This window comes from Asterias amurensis, chromosome 11 (genome assembly GCF_032118995.1).
Source record: "Asterias amurensis chromosome 11, ASM3211899v1".
NCBI lineage: Eukaryota > Metazoa > Echinodermata > Asteroidea > Forcipulatida > Asteriidae > Asterias > Asterias amurensis.
Window position 1 is genome coordinate 16,087,076 of NC_092658.1, and position 18,139 is coordinate 16,105,214.

Sequence of the window (18,139 nt, forward strand, 5' to 3'; positions counted from 1 at the left end):
GGCGATAGTAATTTTTTTAACTTTTATGCTCTCCTGGGCACCCCACTGCTGTTTTACTTTGTTTTCTTAAATATGTTTAATGTATGTACATGTGATTGTAAATTTGAGCTCGATTGGTCGTCGGAGTTGCGAGATAATAATACAAGAAAAAACACCCTTCCTTGTCACACGAAGTTGTGCGCTTTCAGATGTTTGATTTTGAGACCTCAAATTCTGAAATTCTAAATTCTGAAATTCTAAATCTGATCTGAGGTTACGTATCGAAATCAAGTCGTGGAAAATTACTTCTTTCTCGAAAACTACGTCACTTTAGAGGGAGCTGTTTCTCACAATGTTTTATACTATCAACCTCTCCCCATTACTCGTTACCAAGTAAGGTTTTATGCTAATAATTATTTCGGAGTAATTACCAATAGTATCCGCTGCCTTTAATTTATAAGTTGACTTGGTCTTAGGCCTATAATAATATTCGAATAAAGCAGAAGTCACAGGCTCAGAATTGCCAAAAGTCATATTATTTATGACATAATGTCTACTAAGTCATATAATAATGATATGGGGTTTGTCATAATTATGAGTTGTAAGTCATAATGTAAGTCATAAGACTTTATTAATCTTACCCTCTCCATGGAGGCCCTCTTCGTGAAGTGCGCGTACAAGTTGTAGAAACACGTGCAAAAATTCAGTGCGCCTCACGGAGCCACATAATTATCACATGATCGATGTAAGTCACCTGATCATACACAATCACGTGACACACACTTTCGTAATTGTTGTGTTGTGATGTGTGATCGGTGTGATACGTGTGATCGGAAGGATCGACTGCGGGCAAGATTCTACTTAGATTCTTTAGAAGGGAAGTAAACCAATAAGTAGACGATAATTACACAGCCTTGTATATATTGATGGCGATAGCACGAGGTAAAAAGTAAAATTATCTGATCATTCTCTCTGTCTTGACAACACACCGTCATTTTAGTTTTACACTCAGCAGGATCAGCAGGGATCACAACAAACACCACACTTACTTGTTGATGAGTTGTTGTTACTCTACTTACAACACTGTCATTGTCAACAGTGTACTCAACTACTCTGTTTTTGTATGTGACACGATCATCAGTCGACCCACCACATCCACATGCACAAGGTCACAGTAGATTGGACTGTCTAAAAAAAAACTTAGCTGCAGTTACTTTTGTTGTAGTGTCATGCCCTCGCCAGTGATTTGTGCAAGTTTTTACTCGTCACTGTCCTGAAATACCCCACTCCATAATGAAGAGTTTGATGCTTTTGCTACTTACCATCTTGGTTTTAAGTTCTCTATCGTCTGGATTCTCTGGTGGTAGACCGTCTTTGAAATGTAAGTATTTACTGCTGTATAGCCACAGAGGCCTTCATTACTAATCTGTCCTTGTAAATTGTATGCACGGCTGTATGTATTGAATGCGGTTTAGGCCTTCCATTGTCTCCGACACGAGACGATAGCAGGAAGTAAGAATAACTAACTCGACATTAGTAAGATAGGGCTGTATGTAATGTGTGGCAAACACCCTGTAAATGTATAAAACTTAAATCTGAGCTTTAAATTTAAGTTGTTAACAGGCGGTTGTTGTTAGTCTTGTCGATCGATTAAATTAAAAACATCATGGAGCAAGAACCTAAATCAACAAAATGATTGAATAAGGCTCCAAGAACTCCATGATTGTGTTTATTTAATACTATCCTAGGTCCTAGGATGGGATGAGAAGTGATTTTTTTTAACATTTAAACCCACTACACAAAAAGGCTAATCGCACAGCTAACATTACTCTGGACTACATGCAGTCGATTTCACTAAACTTTACGCAACTGTGTAAGTTCACTTGCGCAACGTTTAATGGGCAAGTTGCGCCATAAACGTTGTGCAAGTGGACTTACGCAGTTGCGTAAAGTTTTGTGAAATCGGCTGATGAAGTCATAGAGCATTAAGGTTTGTGGAAGACTAGCGGAACAAACCTTGAAAGTCTAGGAGAACAAAGACATAGGTCATAGTCCGAGTTGCAATGATCTTAACCCTCTATCCTCCAGAGTAGACCGGTCTACACGGCCTGTTATGATCGTCACAAAAAAACATAGTCCTTGCTCGTATTGTACTTTGGCACCCCAAGGAGCAGAGTGTTTGCATGCACACTTACATGATGTTGCATTTATTTTCCTACAGTTTAAAATTTTGAAATATAGTATCGAAGTGTTTTAAACCAAAGTCCCCAACTAGGGTCTACAACTTGGACATTTAAGTATGAGTTTTAGACCCTAATTGGGGACTTGTGGTGGAAACACTTAAATATTATTATTCGCTGAAAAAATATTCATCCTGTTCAATTTGGGTAAGTGCAGGGAAAATATATTTTTTGTATTTAGATTCAAATTTACCATTGGATTTAACACATCTATTATTTTGGTTTTATTTCCCTTTCCAGCTCGGGCAAATGATGAGAAGGAAACTTGGGCGTATGTTAATGTACGTCAAGATGCCTACATGTTCTGGTGGCTCTACTACGCAAGAACAAACTGGCCCCAGGCTCCTCTAATTATATGGCTACAGGTAGGTCCCTAATAAACAACCACAAGGGGGCGCTGTGATAATAGAACCGATCCACTCGCTCAGCTGCGCTCATCGAAGCAAAATCTGTCACTCAATGGCCCTCACAGTTTGTTTGCTTTGCTCTCTCAAGCACAGCATTCCAAATTGAAGCAAGCCCTTATTTGTGATTGATCATGGCCAAGTAGTCTTGTGTACTGGACTCTATTTGTGATTGTCCGGTTCATTCTTCCTGCGAATGCAAATGCAAGGCAAATTTTTTACATCACATGTTTTCGTAGCGAATAATTCGCAGGAGTTGTACACAGTTCAACTGTTGCGAGTTTGAGACACTAAGGTTTTAATGGCATTCGCATTCTTAGGAAGTATGAACCAGGCTGTAATTTCCTCCGCTTTTTCTTTTAAAGCCATTGGACACTTTCTGAACAGAACAAAAAATAAACGTTCATGGAATTACAAACAACTTAAAAGGGTTTACAGAAGGTAATGGTGAAAGACTTCCCTTGAAATATTATTCCATGAAATGCTTTACTTTTTGAGAAAACATTACAACAATTATCAATTCTCGATATCGAGAATTATGGATGTATTTTAGACACATGTCATGAAACGGCGAAACGTGTGGAAACAAGGGTGGTTTTCCCATTATTTTCTCCCGACTGATGACCGATTGAGCCTATATTGTCACACGTTTGTTGTTTTATGTTGTGATACACGAAGTGTGGGCCTTTGGACAATACTGTTTACCGATGTTGTGCGATTGCTTTAAATGACAACAGGGAGGCCCTGGAGGCTCTTCTACTGGATTTGGAAACTTCATGGAGATCGGGCCGCAGGATGTGAACCTCAATCCACGGAATTTAACATGGGTAAGTCACAGTAGTTACCTACTGGAATGATCATGAAACATTATTTTGTGAATAATCTGAGTCCAGCCAATAATTGAAGGCTATGCTGTATGGTGCGCGTGTACGCATCACTATTAGATACTGTCAGAGTACTAGATATTTCTGTCAACCTTCTTTTAGATCGAGACAGCCAGTGTGTTGTTCATAGACAACCCAGTAGGGACAGGATACAGTTATGTGACATCAGACGATGCGTACACCACCACCAATGAACAGATTGCAGAGGATTTGATCACTACTCTGACTGCATTCTATAAGCATCTTCCAGCTTTCCAGGTAAGTTAAAGTACTACGTTGGTTGAAGATTAAAAAATAAAAACAATTGCATACTAGATGTTAAATTCGGGATACATAAAGAATATTATTTGGTTTTGACTCTACGTCTTCGTTGACCCAAGTGACTACATGAGATGCGCACTGTGATACACACGCCATACATCACGTTCCCTCACGCAACCAGCTAGTATCTATCTTCCTTAATCGTCTTCACCATGTTCTTGATTTGCCTCCCTCTGCTTGGTTGTCCATGTATTGGGTCCAACAGGATCACTCTACCTGGTACAATGTAGATCTGGATGCCTGACGCAGTGCACAAAACACTGCCCAGCAAGGCTTACATGTCTTGACCTGATCTTCTTCAAGACCTTTGGCAGGTCGGCATAGAGCTCAGCAGTGGTCATGGGTCTTCCAGTTCACTTAACTTTGAAGTGCATAAAGCACTTTGTTCTTAGTACTTCCCCCCCCCCAAGTCATTTGAACAAAATCCAGAGACAAATTACTTGTTAGGGATTTGAACTGCCTCTAGTTTACCGAGTAATCTCGGTGGTCTAGAGGTAACACATCTGCTCTCTAGAATGACAAGTTTCAAATCTCACCTGAGTATGCCAAAGTTCCTGAAAATAAACCACTTGTTTTGCAGATTTGTCCTAATTGCAACTTTAATCTGACAAGATTAGTTGCCTTTCTGCACTTTAACAAAAATATTACTTTGTTATTGTTGCTTGATCACAGAAACTTTTTTCACTGATATTTGTAGAGCAATCCGCTGTACATATTCTCCGAATCTTACGGAGGCAAGATGACTGCAGGGTTCAGCCTAGCCATTACAAAGGTAAGATCATAATAAAAAATAATCATAAATAGTAAAAGGTAGCTGGGTTCGTTTGATAGATAAAACAAGGAAGGTAGTGGTAGCTCTTATAAACTGAATCACTTTCGTAGCGACAACCAGATGCATAGGTTAGATCAACAAGCATTTAAAGCACATCTTTGTAATGAATATACATGTGTATTTAGATTTGCTTTCATTCAAATGATGAACTCGTTGTGGCGTGTCATGGCTGACCGGATAAGAGCACCGGACTAAAGCTGTGGTGTTTCTGATCAGCAGAGTGTGTGTTCCGGTCCCGGTCGAGACACCTATGTCCTTTAACAAGACACTTGATCATTATAGCCATGTCATTTGGATGGGACATGAAATGGTAATGTAGGTCCCGTTTTTTGTGTAATGCAAGAAAAAGAACCAAGTGTCAAAAAGAGAAGGGGTTAACCCCGGTGTTCCTGGTTTGATTGGCAGCATATTGTGCCACAACACCGTGCAAACCATTACATGGTGCTTTAAAGGAATAGGTCTCATACTTAAAAAACTTAGCTGTGCGTACCTTACTGGAGAAAATATTGAGTGCTTTGATACGCCCCTAAAGAGGCATGATAAAGCACTATGATAAAGCACATTTTTATTAACCCTTTTAATAACTTGACACCAATGGAATGTTTTTTATATTTTTTTATGTGTCTGCGAATTTCAGGCAATAGTTGCTGGTACACTCAGCTGTAACTTCCAGGGATTGGCAATGGGGGATTCTTGGATCTCGCCAATTGGTAAGAGAAAGTAAAGTAACTCTCGAATTCCCCTCAAAGAAAATGTATCAAATCAAGTATGAGCTATAGGCCTAAGTGTAAATAAGATAACTTGAGAGAGAAGTGGCGTCAGATGGCTTGCCCAAAATTGTGAACAGCTAGGGGTCATCTAGAGTTAGCAACATTTTTAACAGACTTTTCATTTGTCAGAATTCTTCCCTTAGCCTTCAAATTATCTTGACAGAAAAACTGAGCCAAAGTCTCGCGCTTGTCTCTCCTTTTAAAATCATACACATCCTCTGACATCCTCCCTCTTCGCTTACCCGGGTCGACCCCGATCTGCCCTCGGTTCGTTCGAATAGATTTGATGTCATTCCAGGGGTTCACCCGGGTCAGCCCAAAATGCCCTGCTTGTGGAACAGGTCACTTGGGGCTGGCCTGAGGTGCATGACAGCACCTCGAGATGGCGAGTGATCGTTCGAACGCACCCAATGTTGAAAGACTGGTCATAAGTGACTTAAAATTATTTTAGTGAACACAACAGATCTTGTTAAAACTCTAAGTGCATTTAAACGTTGGATTTCCGAATACTAAGCATGGTGTTTAATACCCAAAATAACAGATGGTATTACCTATGTCATCGTTTTGGATATTTTTCTTTTTGCAGACTCTGTGAACTCCTGGGGTCCATACCTCCACTCAATCGTAAGTATTCTGTGAAATTGAAATTTTTCTGTGTTTCAATGCTTTCAGGTTATCAACTATTTGAGAAAAAATTATGTTCTTTTCCCTTGAATTGAAAAATAAAGAAATGGCAAATGGCAAAGTTACTCTGCAACTTTGCCTGGAGAGGACTGTGTATAAAATCATTGTTTCTATCAAAGGTTTGATATCAGCATTATTTTGTTTGTTGAGTGTACATGTACTTGTCTTTGTGTTCAATTAATGCATCGAACAACCAGCCTGTGGTTTGGGAAAACAGGATGTATGCTTTCTCAGGAAAAATGTCCGCAATATGAATTTGATTTATTTCTGTTCCGTCAGTCTTTGCTAGATGGAAAAGGCTTAAGAGCCGTTCAAGCTTCAGCCAGGGCTGTTGAAGATGCATTTAACAAGGAGAAGTATTCTCAGGCCACTGAACTATGGAGCGCAACTGAAGACGTAGTGGATGAGGCAAGTGTTGCCAGAGATTTTTAAATTTTAATTGAAGTTGTTTTTCATTTTTATATTGTTTTATTTACTTTTAGTTTTGTTCCTCTGAGTAGTAAAATTTTACACAAAAGAGATACAACGAAATAAGATATGAAGGAGAATATTTCCATGCAGGAAGAGTAATCTACAAGTGAAATACACACTCTGAAAATTTTTACTGAAAGCAACATTTTACTTTTTTGGGGGGGGGGGAAACTGATATCTTTTCCCACAACAACAGTACTTGGAAAGTGAAAAGTTACTCAAAATGTATTATACCATCCAAAGGTGCTGTACTTCTTACTAAATCAGTTTTTATTGCCATTCATTTTCATAGTCATTACCAAACGTATACAGAGCCTAAGAACCAATCTTCACTTTGATAATGTTTAAATCTCACAACATAATTGTTCATATTTTTAAGCAATGCTTTTTTGTCCTCAATCTTTTCAACAGGAGACGTTTGGAGTTGATTTCTACAATATTTTAAACAATTACGGGGAGAGTCTTCTGACAGCAAAAGAACGCATTCAGTTATCTCCTATTGGTATGTGAACTTTACATGTACATTTAATCGTTTAATGTTCCAGTTATTAATCATGAATTATCCTGTGTTATCAATTGCTATTGTGTTGGTTTGTGATCTTATGCAGAGAAATTGTACAGAAGGCATGTATCACGCATGCAGACGGGTGATCTAGATGCATTGATGAATGGCCAGATTAAGAAACAACTCGGAATTCCAGACAATGTCACATGGGGAGGTAAGGTCTTTGTTTTGTTAATCTTTGTGTTTGGTTATTATTTACTAAGTTGACTGTCATATGGCTTCTGACTGGCACCTCCGAACAAAGATATTTACAAAATAGGGAGACCACCAACAAAGGGCTAGATAGGTCAGTTGATAGAGCGCTGGCACGTTAATAATTTTGCTCACTCTCTACTAATTTTGCTCATCCCCAAATCATTCAGTCAGTTTCCTATGTGGTTTGTAACATGGTATTGCAGATTTCATTTGTTATTTATCAATCTTTTTAACTTTGCAGGCCAATCAAGTGCCGTCTTCTCACATCTATCTGGTGATTTCATGAAACCTGTTTATAACATTGGTGCGTATAGATTTGTTCAAGATGTTCTTCGTTTCAAGTCAGTGTTGAGAAGAGTTCATGTTTTGTCCGAGTCCATGTTCTTGGTGTCTCGAGCCTTAGTCTGAGTCCGACCCTTGAGTACTCCCCTTCATTTCGTAGACCAGGCCTCCAGGCCTGTAGTTCTTTTTCTTTTCCCCTTAAAGGCACTGGACACCTTTGGTAATTGTCAAAGACCAATATTCTCAATGTGGGCTCATAATTGATCATTGAGTTTGCATGAGAATAATGTGCTGCATTACTTCGTGTGCTTTCAGATGAATAATAAAAGGATTCAGCTAAAGTCTTTTATTATTATTTATGAGGGAGAAATTACGTAACTTTGGAGGGAGTCGTCTCTACTTACAATGTTTTTTACTATCAGCAGCACTCCATTGCTTGTTTCCTAGTTAGTGTTTATGCTAACAACTATTTTGAGTAAATACCGATAGTCAGATAGTGTCCATTATCTTAAAGATGAGCAGAGCAGACTGTTTGAACTTGAAATGTTGAGTCCCACCTCAGACATGTTGATTGGGTTTTTCAGTCCCTACCTGGTTGCCTGAGTGTGGCAGAGCGGACCCTTGTGCCACTCCACTCAAACCATTACCAAACTTAATACTCGAACACAAGAACGGAACACAGTGACAATGAGTTTTCCTCCCCCATCTAAAACTGGACATTTCTTCTAATTGTGCTGTTGTATACTGTGTAATCAAATAGATAACAAAAATAACAAACAACCATTTGAAGTTATTTACTGATTGACTGCTTCTTTGTACTTTTAGTGGACGAGCTGTTGAACTCTTCCAAACTGAGTGTCGTCGTGTACAGTGGTCAGTTGGATCTGATTGTGGATACAGTAGGTAAGGCACTTATTACAAGTCAAAAGTAGGTTTCAATCAATCAATCAAAAGAAATTGATAAAGCGCCAAAATCAAAAGTTTGCTCTAAGGGGCTGATGTATGGGCACAAACAGGAGAACATTATTGATGATACACCTCCTGAAACAGGTGAGCTTTCAGGAGTGTCTTGAATGTATGCAGTGAGGTGGTATCTACATGTATGATGTATTGTGGAAGCTTGTTCCAGATTCTGGGTCAGTATACAGAAAATGATCTATCGGCAAAAGAGACGCAATGGGTTCTAGGCCCAATAAAGTGTGGTGAACAGGAGGCTGATGATCGCAGTCATTACTGTTTGGAACTTATTTGGAGCACGTCCGTGGTTTAGGCAGGAGCTTGTTTCCAGTATGCTTTAAACACTTGGGGGTAATACTCGGATATGTGCACATTTTCAGAACTATATAAAATTGTAAACAATGGAAAAGTTACCTAGTATATAAATGTTGTGTCATGGTCTAGCGGTCTACATGCGGTGTCATGGCCTAGCATTTAAGAGCACCGGTCTCAAGCTCTGGGGTTTCTGATGAGTGGAGTGTGGGTTCGATTCCCAGTCGTGACACCTGTGCCCTTAAGCAAGACACTTAACTATGATGCTTCCTCCTTGGGATGGGACGTAAAGCAGTTGGTCCCGTGTGTTGTGTAGAGCACAAAAAGAACCCAGTGCACTTATCGAAAAGAGAAAGGGTTCGCCCTGGTGTTCCTGGTTTGATCAACTGCTCCTTCTGGCTGCATAGTTGATAGAGAAATATCTTTTAACCTGAAATGTTTATTTTTCTAATGAATTGATCTGAAGGTACTGAAGCTTGGGTAAAGAAGTTGCAGTGGCCAGGCCTCCCAGCTTACAACAACACCTCATGGAAACCAGTCTTTGTCGTCCCAGACAAACCATCAGCTTTCCGCAAACAGTACAAAAACTTCTCATTCTACTGGATCATGAAAGCTGGTCATATGGTAGGAATAACTGCAAATCATATAACAAGCTACTATACCGGGTGTCTCAAAAAAAACATACACTTTTGAAACGGCTGCCGAATAATAAACATACAATTCTGGGGGAAAAGTTTTATATGTATGGATAGATTATGGTCTCAACTTTCATATGACACCAAGAAGTCTGAAAATAATTCATGCCTGGGTGAGCACTGCTCACTTTTGTGAAGGGTAAGAAAATTAGACTGCGCAGGATATAGCCTTCCAATTTGTGAGCTTACAAAATTGAGGGTGTATGATAAATTTGTGATCAATATTGCGATCAGTGTTGGGTTTGGTGAGTGAATTTTATAGTTTACTAAACCATTTTTGTATGCATGAGTGAACAGGAATTTCATTTTTGTTGTTTTCATGTAGCGTTTAACTTTCCCTGGTAGACTCAGTGGTGTTCATGGGAGTCAGGATGGGGTGAAGTTACTTGTTGCAATTTCCATGTTACAAACTGGGTTTTTTTCACATAGATGTGTGACTTTAAAAACCTTCACCCCACATTTCAGTTATTGTAAGATTAGTTGAACAGTTCATTGGTTTTCTTAATCTTGGGTTGAATTTTGTAAGCTACAAAGGACTTGCCTCTCACAAAGGGAAGGCTAAATTCTGCGTAGCCTAATTTCCATACCCTTCACAAAAGTGAGCAGTGCTCAATCGTGAATTATAACGTTTCAAACTACTTTATAAGGTGTATTGTATGCATATTGTGCCCATTACAATGTTGGGTATTTGAACGTGATTAATCTCTTCTTATGTCTTATTATATTGTAGGTTCCTTCAGATGCACCGGAGACGGCTTATAAGATGATGCAGCAGGTCACTGGGATATCTAAGACGTAGTGCAGCCTTAAGCAAGATCACTGAAATCATCTCGGATTAAATCAGTACTGATCAGTAGTCTAAGAGAACCATCCAAAATACCCTATTGATCTTGAAGTCAGTCAAAGTTATGGACAACAAGTTGATGAATATCATTACAAAACGTTTGTCTCATGGTCACCATTACAGTCGAAGTGTCTGTGCTTGCTTGAATCTTTGTTTTGAGGGTTTTGTCATGCTAGTTCACCCCAAATTAAGTTTATTTTTCTTTCCTTTAGGCTGGATACTTTTTGGCTTTTACTGCTAGTCAATTTGTGTCTTTCAGTATTTTGTTGTTGCTGTGCTTTTTTATTTCATTAACAAATTCCAAGAAACTTCCACTATTGCAGAACACAGTGTTGCCTTAGTATCACACACACACAGTGTACACTCTAGCCAAATGACCATGAATTAAACTCTATAATGTACTATGACTTAGAACAAAGTAACCAAGAAGAACATGAAAATGAATCAAAGCAGAATAATAACTGAACCTTATGAAACCATTTCCCAAACAATATTCACTGAATAAAATTTAATAACCCCTACAGTGTATACAATTCCATGATAAAAGTAATCTTATGTTTAGTAATCTTAACAATACTTAGCAAAGAAATGTCTGAGCAATATAATACAATCCATATCTCTCTCACAAATAAAATAATCATACTGTATGACCACTCTGAAATTAGCTTATTACAAAGATAACGAAAGTATATGGGCATATCTATATCAGTTGTAGTTATTATGATCGTTAACTCTAAACTAAACGAAAGTAAATCCAACAAATGTGACTAATTAATATCAAAACAATCAATATTATAAGAAACTCACTAAACTTTCATATAAATTATACCAATCCCTTTGAAATACATTCATGATGCGACACCATAAATTATCATTCAAAACTCTCAGGATCAAAAGCTAAACGCATCTCAAACTAAAACCCTAAACAAATACTCTCTCAACCAGTCATTTCCTCAGGCAATAATGTGAAAGTTATATGAACTGATTATCACCAAAATACTAGAGAAGAACTGGATATCCTAAACTCGTGAGCACACTATATTTAATCTTCATTAGCTGTGAAAACTAATAATAATTTTATGATAAATGCAACATTTTGACTCGATCCATTCACTAGGAAAGCAAATGTTATATAACCACTATACTTATTTTCCTAAAAGGCAGTGGGCACTATTGGTAATTACTCAAAATAATAATTCGCATAAAAACCTTACTTGGTAACGAGTAATGGGGAGCTGTTGATAGTATAAAACATTGTGAGAAACGGCTCTCTCTGAAGTGGAGTAGTTTTCGAGAAAGAAGTAATTTTCCACGAATTTGATTTCGAGACCTCAGATTTAGAATTTGAGGTCCCGAAATCAAGCATCTGAAAGCACACAACTCCGTGTGACAAGGTGTTTTTCTCTTTTATAGTTATCTTTATTTTATGCATATGTTGAGATACACCAAGTGAGAAGAATGGTCTTTGACAAAATACCAATAGTGTTCAGTGTCTTTAACTCAAAATAAATGTTAGCATCAAAACTTACTTGGTGACAAGCATTGGAGAGCTGTTGATAGTATATCATTGTGAGAAACGGCTTCCTCTGAAGTAACGTAGTTTTTGCGAAAGAATCAATTTTCCACTAAAATATTTCAATTTGATTTCGAGACCTCAGAATTAGATTATGAGGTCCCGAAATCAAGCATCTGAAAGCACACAGCTTCGCGGGACAAGGGTGTTTTTTCTTCTATTATTCTCTCGCAACTTCGACGACCAATTGAGTTCAAATTTTCACAGGTTTGTTATTTTGTGTGATTACCGATAGTGTCCATGCCTTTAAACCAATTTTAACGGACGCCAATTACAATGTTTTTACTTGCCTATCTGGTAATGAGCGGGTTGGTGGCTGGCTGTTGTAAATGAACCGAGTTGAATTAAAGGTGGGGTCCTTAAAGGAACACGTTGCCTTGGATCGGGCGAGTTTGTTTATGAAAGGCGTTTGGAACCGTTTGTTATGAATACTGCATGTTATGTTGTTTTCTGTATGCTATCTATTTCCATTCATGTAGTTCCTCTTCACTGCTTATGTTACACATAGTTACCTGTTCATGTTTGTTGTGTTGTCATATTTTAGCCTTCGTGAAAGACTCTAGTAGGGTCGAAACGTCAGACCAAATAACTTTTTTTTTGCATTTACAATTTGTATTTATACCATGGGTCCATTTGGTTGGTAAGTTGTTTGCAATAGCAAATTCTTTTTTCTCAATAGTGCATCATGGTTAGAAAGATGTTTTAAAATAGAATATAATTAAACAAACAAAAATATGCCTCGAATTTGCACGGTTTTCCTTGTACGTCGTGAACTATAACACGGCACGCCAATAAATGGGCGACCCTAGTTCGCAAAGTAAAGGGAAACCACGCTTTTCATAGACCAACGCACAATCCAATCCAACGTGTTCCTTTAATTAGCGGCCAGATATCAACCAAAATGAATGCCAATCAGTAAAGACTGCTTCTCACATTGTTGTTGCCATTAATAAATACCTTCAACGAAAAAAAAAACACGGTAAAGAGCATCAACATTTGTGTGTTTTCTTGCAAAGATATTAATATAGGCCTAATGTAGAATTGTTTGTTTTTTTAATTCATTTTCAAGTGCCATTCTTTACGCTGTTGAGTGTTTCCATGGGACATCTCTAATTAAATAGTTTCCCACCCAACAAGTACGTGGATACAGAATGTTTGTTGGGCCATTTGTATCGCTAGCTCACGGTCTTTACAAAATTAACATTATTTACAACACACCTCTTGCTAGCTTGTTCTGCAAAAAAACTTTTTTTTTTTACCAAATTTCTTTTCAAGGTGCGAAGTGACTTTGGACACTTCGTACCTTGGACACTTCGTACCTTCTTACAAGACAATTCGTACCTTCTCACGAGTCACTTCGTACCTTCTCACGAGACACTTCCTACCTTCGTACTAATTTGGGATTTCTGCATCGTTTATGATTGTTTTTGTGCTTTGTGATCGGATGATTATGAAATAAAAGCAAAACAAACCAACTGTTACTATTTTGTTGGGACACCAAGGAGCCATTTTGACGATTGCATGATTGTTTGACTTTAAAATATTTGTAAAAAATATTGGCGAAAGATGTTGTCCTTGGCGGTAATTAACTTACACAAAATATTAGTTTCACATTAAAAATGACATTCACATACTCAAACAAAAATTATAATTCATTAAGTAGCCTATTATTAATTTTTTATCTCAACGAACATTAAATTATTGAGGAATACACATTTTAATGGAGGTACGAAGTGACTCGGCTGAAGGTACGAAGTGACTCAGCTGATGGTCACTTCGTACCCCGCCCACGGTACAAAGTGACCAATTTGGTTACGGTACGAAGTGTCCCGAAGGTACGAAGTGTCCAGGGTACGAAGTGGCAACGGTACGAATTGCACATTTAAGACCGAGGTGTGTTATAAAACACATTGACTGGCATTATTCGGTAAATATAGTGTACGTCTATTCCCCCTCGGGCCTGTGAGTGAAAGTCCGTCGGGGAATAGACCATAGACGTACACTATTTACCTCGCTGCCAGTCAATGGTATAACACGTGTTATTAATACACCCCACCCGACTAGTCATTGGCTGCCATTTTTTGATGTAAAACAATGGGAAATGTGCACGCGAGTACGCGCTGGGTACAACTCATGTTAGCTCTTCATGCGTGCACAAAATTAAACTATGCATCAAAGATGGCGGCCAATGACGCGTGACGTCTATAATAATAATATTATAATAACTATTCCTGCATCGGCCCGCTCCAAAGACGTGGGCACTCAGCAAATTCAGAAACATGTGGTCAAAGGTATGATTCCATACTTCCATATTCTAAATGAACTACGGGACACTGCCAAGGCGGGTACCGTAGCAGACACCGAAAAAATCAAACAGTATGCCCTTGATGGCATTACACTATCGGGAAATGCATCATATGAATTGAGTATGAAGCGACGGGATGATTTGAAACCCTGCCTCAACCCTATGTATAAGGGCTTGTGCTCAAGGAGCACACCTGTGTCTGATAAACTATTTGGACAAGATCTAAATTCATCAATGAAACAGGTTGCCGAGGCTTTTAAAGCCGGTAGAAAGCTGACTTATTCAGAAAATAACAGAAGTACTCAAAACCGTCGGTTTGAGCCTTACTCCCAAAGAACCCGTGGATTTCGCCAGGGTTTCACGACAGGGCGTACCTCTGGAAACAGAACTCAACCGCGGTATACGCAATCCTACACCCAACTAGCAACCGCCGAGGCGGGAGAAATGATAGTGGGAAGTTTTCCCACCATAAACCTACAGCAACAGCTACAAGTGGGCAATTTACTGAAACAAAAAATTGGTATGTAAAACATGACTCCACTGCAATTTCGGCTTGTGCCGGGCAGTTAAAGTTTCACCATTATAATTGGTCTCAGATTACCTCCGATAGGTGGATTCTAAACACCATATCAGGCTGCAAAATTGATTTCATTGCACGCCCTGTACAATCAGTCAAACCAAAAAGAACTAGACATTAAGTGTTTGTGAACAAACACGAAGCTGTTCCGTGTTGTTTTGCTTGGATTATGTGCTTCATTGCCCAAGGAATATATAACTGAAAAAGAAAGGTTTCAAAAAAGTTGTGTAGCTCTTGTTATAAGGTCTTACTTCCCGGTTGACACGTAAGTAAAGGTCAACATGGGCCCACAACTACCAAAGATTAATCTGCAATGCCGAGGAGTCTATGAAATCGGTTGTGTATATCTTGATATATAGTCCCACTTCCGGTTGACCCAGAAGTAGAGGTCAACTTGGGGTCACAGTTTTCCAAAGCTAATATTTATTGCCTTAGAGTCTATAACTGAAGTTTGAACATTCGCTTTTTACTTTTTTAGATATGGGCTGACTTCCGGTTGACCCGGAAGTAAAGGTCAACATGGGGCCAAAGTTGTTTCAAACTAATCTTGAATGCCCAAGGAGTCTATAGCTGAACAAAAATTGATAATCTGTTGTATAGTTCTTGAGATACGGTCCCACTTCCGGTTGACCAGGAAGTAGGGGTCAACTTGAGGTCACGGTTTTTTAAAGTTAATATTTTATGCCTAAGGAGTTTATAACTGAAAATATTTTAAAAATCAGTTGTATAGTTCTTGAGATATTGTGACACTTCCGGTTGACGGGGAAGTAGAGGTCAACTTGAGGTCACAGTTTTTTCAAATTAATCTCCAACCCCCAAGCAGTCGTTAAGAACAAACAGTTGAAACGTCGGCCGTGAAGGTCTTGAGATATGATGCTGCAAAGATTTCCTAATTAATATGCAAATGAGGGTTACTGGTGGTTAATTAATAAAGAATTTTAATATGTTTTATGATAGGAATTAAGCTAAACATCCTAAAGCTTCCATTTGATATTATTTTACGCGTTTAAAAACACATGATTAATTTGTAGGATACTCCTTTATTTTCTTACTCCTGCCGATAGGGGGCGCTCTTATGAGCCATTTCGATTGCACGATTTCTGCACGGTAATGTCTGTATCTGACTCTGTATTTGTATGTGTACGTTGCAGAGCCCAACACTGTCATAAAATGTCAAGCTATAATTTCCCCTATAGAACACGGCCTAGTTTTATGGCACTGTCTGCTTCAACCAAACTCTGCCCATTTATTATACAACCACCATTCTCCGCTTACTGTGCATGCGCTGAAATATCTGTGCAATTAGTTCAAAGCAAAGATTACATATGATAAGTTTCCCCGCGCACAAGCAAAAATATCCCTGCTAAGCTGTGAAATATGCTTTATGTAAGCGATAATATCCGAGCTTCTGATGTGTCAATTCTTTGCTTACGCAGTGAAGCAGAGTCAAATTGGACCAGTTTCACACAATTTCCCCTAATGTACTAACAATCTCTTTTGACTTTACATGTTTGAAGTGTAGGCCTTACCAAACCTACTTACAGGGCAAAATTACATGGTTCTCATGACCACCAAAGTGTGCGCTTACGATCACCACTTTCCACTTAATGTGATGTGCAAGCTTGGAAAATAATGTGCGAGCTTGGAAGCACACAAACAAAAGAAATCCCTGCTATAAGCAGTCTATTTCGCTTGACGTAAGCGCAGAATTCAATGCTTCTGCAGAGCACTGAATCTTTTTCATTAAGCAAGTTCCCGTCATGACTCGACTAGTCGCACCTCAAACCTAACTACGACACTTGTCGAGATAAAATACAGATTCTCAAGATTTGTGCCACTATGTGCCGCAAAGGCAATATTAATTATGTTGCGAATGGGTGACTAGTGAATTTTACTACTCCACTCAACAATGAACTTTCTTTATTAGTTTTAAGTCAGAAACTTTTAACTCTAATAGCTCTTGTATCAGCTCAAAGAACCCAAACGCTGGCTAGTATAGATATTAGTCACTTGAATAGATCAGTTAATTCCTGTCTTATTTCCGTTTTGGATTTATTGAAAACGAACTGCCCAAAAAGAGGATTGGGACATAACAAAATAGTTATACCAAAATTTGATGAGAACCCAAAGTTATGTGTTCTCCGCACATTGAACGATTACTTGGATCGTACTGAGTTGCTTATAGAACAGTTAGTGAGGAAACTAAACTGTTTATATCAACCAAGAAGCCACATAAAACAGTAACCACTGGAACGTTGGCTCGATGGATGAAAGCCATTTTATGTGCAGCGGGAATAGATCCCTCTGTTTACACTGCTCATAGTTTTCGCAGTGCAGCTACATCGGCAGCTTTTGCGCATGGGGTAAAGCTCCAAGAAATTCTGAAAACAGCCGACTGGTCAAATGCAAGTACATTTGCTAAGTTTTATAATAAGCCAACCGAGGAAGTATCCTTCGGTAAAGTAGTGCTTAGTTCTAGTACATGTTTGTAATACTTTGTTATTTATGTTAATAATAAAATATAAGAGTTCCTAATACGGTTTGTTGACCTGGTTCTTCAGTTTTTGACCATCACAGATAATTTATCTACTTTGAACATGCAATCCGTCTGAAGACTTGAACGAATGTTAGGAAATAGAATTTAAAAATTGTATGAATGAATGAAATATAATTGTAATTCTATGAATAATAATGAAGTACCAGTCGAAGAGGGTCCCGCCCGCTGCTGGGTTTTGAACCCTCCCAATACTCTTTGGTCAAAAAACTATATGACCTCAGAAAAGATGGCTCAGGACTTGTGTCCGGGCCTTTATATACGGGCATCGCCCCATGGACTTATTTGAATAACAATACAACCTTTGAATGTATTGTGTGATCCGCATGCCATCACAAGGAATGCAACCCCTCTTCGACTTGCACTTCATTATTATTCATAGAATTACAATCATATTTCATTCATTCATATAATTTTTAAATTTTAGTTTCTTAGTCTGACAATGCTTTAATTACGTTTGTTGATATATCTGCTGTATAAAAACATAATGATAACAATATTAGGCAATGGAAGTTAGTGATCGCTATTAATGGACCAAGCTGAAGGCGGGGTCCATTTACAGCCAGCCACCAACCTAGGTGAATGCCAAGCAGTAAAGACCGGCTTCTCTCATTGATGTTGCCATTAATAAATACCTCCAAGGGTAAAGAATATGTGTGTGCTTGCCAATTTTTGTATTCAAGGGCCTTTATTGA

The 18,139-nt window shown here is 38.5% G+C and overlaps 2 protein-coding genes across 3 annotated transcripts in view; one reads left to right on the forward strand and one right to left on the reverse strand.

Annotated features, from left to right (window-relative positions):
• The window catches only part of LOC139944537 (syntaxin-8-like), a 46,149-nt gene extending 44,785 nt beyond the window's left edge, over positions 1-1,364 (reverse strand). Inside the window, exon 1 of the mRNA XM_071941581.1 lies at positions 1,302-1,364. The gene's annotated coding sequence lies outside the window, so the exon portion shown is untranslated. The remainder of the gene's footprint in view (positions 1-1,301) is intronic.
• LOC139944534 (retinoid-inducible serine carboxypeptidase-like) lies at positions 778-13,197 on the forward strand. Of its 2 annotated transcripts, none has more exons than XM_071941580.1 (14): positions 778-921; positions 2,460-2,584; positions 3,361-3,450; positions 3,610-3,765; positions 4,526-4,600; positions 5,298-5,370; positions 6,017-6,054; positions 6,394-6,522; positions 6,997-7,087; positions 7,194-7,304; positions 7,587-7,649; positions 8,453-8,530; positions 9,363-9,520; positions 10,322-13,197. In XM_071941580.1, the coding sequence occupies exons 1-14, from the start codon at positions 906-908 to the stop codon at positions 10,388-10,390; spliced, it is 1,272 nt and encodes a 423-aa protein (XP_071797681.1). In that variant the 5' UTR covers positions 778-905; the 3' UTR covers positions 10,391-13,197. The 2 variants fall into 2 exon arrangements, with proteins under 2 accessions (XP_071797681.1, XP_071797680.1); XM_071941579.1 differs by having other exon boundaries at positions 779-1,360.
• The last annotated feature ends 4,942 nt before the right edge of the window (positions 13,198-18,139 follow it).

Excerpts from the sequence above, each read along its gene's own strand:
- LOC139944534 (XM_071941579.1), top strand. The coding sequence starts at position 1,273 with ATGAAGAGTTTGATGCTTTTGCTACTTACCATCTTGGTTTTAAGTTCT. Across the intron at positions 3,451-3,609 it reads ATCCACGGAATTTAACATGG|ATCGAGACAGCCAGTGTGTT; the intron begins GTAAGTCACAGT and ends ACCTTCTTTTAG. Across the intron at positions 4,601-5,297 it reads TCAGCCTAGCCATTACAAAG|GCAATAGTTGCTGGTACACT; the intron begins GTAAGATCATAA and ends TGCGAATTTCAG.